Raw genomic sequence first — 4,253 nt, 5'->3', positions numbered from 1 at the left:
CCAGGGAGACTTTTCCCTGGCTGCGAGAACAGTAGAGGTTGGAGGAGGTGAATTTCCTACAGCCCGAGACTGGCCCTTGGACCCTCCCCCTTCCTATAATTAACGCGCGTCCCGCCAGTCGGGACCGGTGGCGCCCCTGGACCCTCCCCTCTCCTCGCCCACCTCGGGGGGAAGGAGAGGCTCGCGGGATGCGGGGTCGATCCCGGGCTACCGAAGCCCGGGGCGGTTTGCAGCCCTGACCCTGCACAGGGGGCGAGGGCCCCGCGTGACGTGGGCGCTCCGGCGGGAGGGGCCGCCCGGGGGTGCTCCGGCCGCCTTATTAGCGCCCCGCGGGTCGCCAGCAGCTAGCAGACGGGCGCTCTGCGAGCAACAGGAGCCGGCGAGCGGCCCACTCCTCCCTCCTCCTGCGCCTGCCTCCTCCTCCCTTCGCTCCTCCCGCCCCCACTCTGCGTGTGCGGCGGAGTCGCCCTCTCCCTGCCTCTTTCTCCCGCTCCCGCTCGCTCCTCTCTCTCGCTAACACTTCTTGCCTCTGGGCTCCAGGAGACCCGAGCGTTCTCGGCGGTAACCTTAGGGATCAGTGGTGCTTGAAAAGCTTGGAAAAAGCCGCCTCGGGCAGAGATAGTTGGAAGCCCCTCGTCCCTTCCCCCTCTCCCGGGCGCAGCCCGTGCCCGGCTCACAGCACCTTCTCGCTCCTGCACACTCCGTTTGGGAGGACGGGGTGAGAAGGTGAAGTGGAAAGAACTGCAGAGCGGAGGGGGCCAGTCTCAGAGCTCAAATTTCATTTTCATTGAAGCAAAGCACAGAAGACCTTTCTTTTTTTTATTTTGCATTTTTTCCTTTCTTCTTTCTTTCTTTCTTTCTTTTTTTTTTTTAAGAAACTTATTTTGGGGGGATTTGCTCTGGGCAGTTGCTTTGCCCAGTAGTTGAAAAGTGAACTCGACTCGTGATGGTTCTCCTGTCACTTTGGTTGATAGCAGCCGCTCTGGTAGAGGTTAGGACTTCAGCTGATGGACAAGTAAGTGGAAAATAATAACAATAAAAAACTCAAACCCAACCTTTTCCCGAAAAAGTTCCCTCCCCTCTTTCCCCTCCTCTCTTTCCTCCTCCTCCTTCCACCCTTCCCTGTTATCTTTTGCATTCAGGAACGGTGTTTGGAGGGCTGGGCACGGTGTGAGGGGGTTTTGGGGTGTGGGGGATGAATTGCACGGGAGGTTGGGACTCCTACTCCGGGAGCCCAGCCTTGTCACACCTAGGGCTTCACCACTCTGCGGCATTCGTAACAGTTACTAGCGACAAAATGCAGCCAGTTCGCATCCTTGCCGGGCCATCTGGGTTTCCCCTTTCCGGAGGGCGGTCTGGGCGCTTGAATGAATTTCTGGACGCTGGGTCCAGGATCCCCAGTGCCCGGGTTGCTCCTGCCGGAGTCGACTTCTCGGGGCTTTCTCTCCTGACTCACGGCTGTTTCGGGCAGCCGGAGGCGGGGGTTTCAGGAAGTCCTTGGGCCGGACAGGGAGAGATCCAGTAGACACGTGTCCTGGGAGGACCGCGGCCGGGCTAGAGTTTGACAGTTGGGGAGGGGGGCTGGAGACGTTTCCTGCCCTGCGTTTTCCTGGGCAGCGGCTGGAGGCGCCGCCTTCTCCCCTCCCCCTCTGCACAACTCCTCCTCTTTTTAAAGCTAAATTGAGTGCAGCTCTGTTTCTCTACGGCCCTGCCCCCACCCTTTGGAGACTCAAGGTGAAGCCCGATGCTCTCAGAAGAGCCCTAGAGGAGGCTCAGCCTGAGGAGCGGTTTGTAGTAAATCATATCAGCACAGGGCCGATGGGACTTGGAGTACAGAATTGCTCTGTCAGTTTTTGTAGCTTCTTTGGTCTGCCTGGTCAGACCATAGGGTAAAAGAAGGGAATTCTCCAGTTGATTCTGATGAATCAGACCCCCTCCAACCCCCATTTGGCTTCTTTTTGCCTGTTTAAATTCAGAAACTTTCTTTTCTAATTCCGACCGAGTACAGGAGTTTTCAAGAGACTATTGAGTGTCAGTATTTATTTTTGCTGGCTTCATAAATGTTAAATTAAAATTAAAGCTGGCAAACAACTCCCTTCCCCAAATTGTTATAGAGTTGGCTCATGCTCTTGTCACAAGAACCTTCTACGAAAGGAGGTGCAGCCTTTAGGCACAAATCCCAGTCTCTGGGTCTCCTGATTAGCTAGCTCCTGAAAAGCATTAGTGGTAGAAATAAAACGCAGGAGGTGATAAGATGAAACCCAGTAACTGTTTCTTTTTCTTACTTTCCCCCCTCCTTTCCAGGCTGGTAATGAAGAAATGGTGCAAATAGGTAAGCTTTGTTCTCAGATGTCACTCTTATCTTAGTTGAACGTAGGGAATGAAGTAAGCTGAGCAAAATATTGTTTCTGAAGTTTTTCCCATTGGTGGTTAAAAAAAACAATTTGTAGTCCAGGAGCAGTTTTGTTATCTTCCTCTTCCTGGAGGAAGGTCCCACTTTCTTCAGGCTAAATTATAGTGGTGTCAGAATTCTCCTAGCTGTTGGACTTCCCAAGCATCAATTTATTACTCTTTGTACAAGCCACTGGTATGTACTTAGAGGGTGATGGAGAGTCTGAAGGAAGATATGGAGATGAATAAAGTAAAAAAAAAAAAAAATTCTGTAGTATTAGGAGCAGCACATCTGATTAGATCAGAAGGCAAATTGTAAAGAATGCTACAAAGAAAGAAAAAATGGAGTTCAGAGGATGGAAATTTTTCCTGCTCTAGGTAAACCCTTTGATGACTTATTCTATCTGCTTGAAAATAAATATCTTTTAATGTGCAAGATACTGGTAGGCATTTTATAAATAACATCTAAAACCTTAGAAATACCAGATGCTGTGGGAATTATTATTGCCATTTAATAGGTGAGGAGACTGAGGTTCAGAGAGTGTAACAGGTCACTCCAAAGTCCATGGTATTATTTTGAAGCTGTTTATAATAATATATTTGTTCTGAGTGCATACTGAAAGCCATCTGGCAAGAAGCCAGGCTACTACATTCAAGGTCTTTTCATACACATTTTACTTGAATTACTTTAAAAGATAATGTTTGTTTGTTTTGGCTGAGTACTAGTGTTTGGAAATTTGTATTTTTCAAATTATATTGTAAAATAATCTTTTAGAAAAAGTTTTTATTACTGCTAATACAAACACAGTTACAAGTCATTGACTATTTACTCAATGCCAGGCATAGTGTTAATTGCTTTATGTGCATTATGACACCTGTTTTTCATAGTCATAATGAGGGAGGGATTCTGGTGTTCCTATTCCAGAGGTTGCATAGCCAACTGCTGTAGTACACAGTAGAGGTCTGTGTTTGTTACAGAGGTTACAAATTACATCCTGATAAACCCATTGTAAGTTGAAAATATCGTAAGTCAAAAATGCATTTGAATACCTAACCTGCTTAGGTGTTTAGCTTAGCCATACAGTATGCTGACAAGTATTGGTTGTTTACTCTTGTGACTGTGGATTATCTTCAAAACAGCATTGTGAGAGGGTATCAATCATACTGCCTGTCACTAGCTAGGGAAAAGATCAAAATTCAAATCCAGGTATGGTTTCTACTGGATGTGTATCACTTTGTACCATTGTAAATTTTAAAAAAGCATATATGTAGCATGCTGTAAATCAGCATTTGTCAAAATGCTCCTTCTTATTCAGTGCTTAGTGTTGTGAGCTCTTCTTACCCTCTGATACTTCAATGGCAAGAGGGGAAGAGAGTAACTGGGGATTCACTCAAATGAAGAGACATTTGTAATTGATAACATTCAGTCATCTATGTATTATTTTAAAGGCATTTTAAAACTAATCTCCAAAGAAGTAGGGAAAAGAAAGCTTATTTTTAATTATTTTAATTGCTTAAATATTTGATTAAATCCTTTATCTTTGCAATATGTACATTAGAAAGATGTTTTAAGATTACCCATTCCTGGGGCTGGGACTGCGGCTCAGTGGTAGAACACTTGCCTCACACATGTGTGAGGCACTGGGTTTGATCCTCAACACTACATAAAAATAAATGAATGAGGTAAAGATATTGTGTCTATCTACAACTAAAAAAAAAAAAAAAAAGATTACCTATTCCACCAAAAGAGTATTCACAAAATAAAATATATTGCTCTGATTAATTTTTTTGTATAAGAGGCCCTGGATTGGACTTCAGTCCAGTCCTTTTGCTAATATAAATTACTTCAGCCCCCCCCCCCC

The 4,253-nt window shown here is 46.1% G+C and overlaps 1 protein-coding gene across 1 annotated transcript in view; it reads left to right on the top strand.

The window, feature by feature from the left end:
* Positions 1-355: 355 nt before the first annotated feature.
* Adamts3 (ADAM metallopeptidase with thrombospondin type 1 motif 3) overlaps positions 356-4,253 on the top strand; it is a 249,798-nt gene continuing 245,900 nt past the window's right edge. Inside the window, exons 1-2 of the mRNA XM_048785770.1 lie at positions 356-1,015; positions 2,305-2,332. Of these exons, the coding sequence (XP_048641727.1) occupies positions 947-1,015; positions 2,305-2,332 (97 nt within the window). The 5' untranslated portion in view covers positions 356-946. The remainder of the gene's footprint in view (positions 1,016-2,304; positions 2,333-4,253) is intronic.

Source organism: Marmota marmota, unplaced genomic scaffold (assembly GCF_001458135.2).
Source record: "Marmota marmota marmota unplaced genomic scaffold, marMar, whole genome shotgun sequence".
In the NCBI taxonomy this organism is placed as follows: domain Eukaryota; kingdom Metazoa; phylum Chordata; class Mammalia; order Rodentia; family Sciuridae; genus Marmota; species Marmota marmota.
The sequence above is the reverse complement of the archived record's forward strand: the minus strand, read 5'-3'. Positions and strand labels throughout refer to the sequence as shown.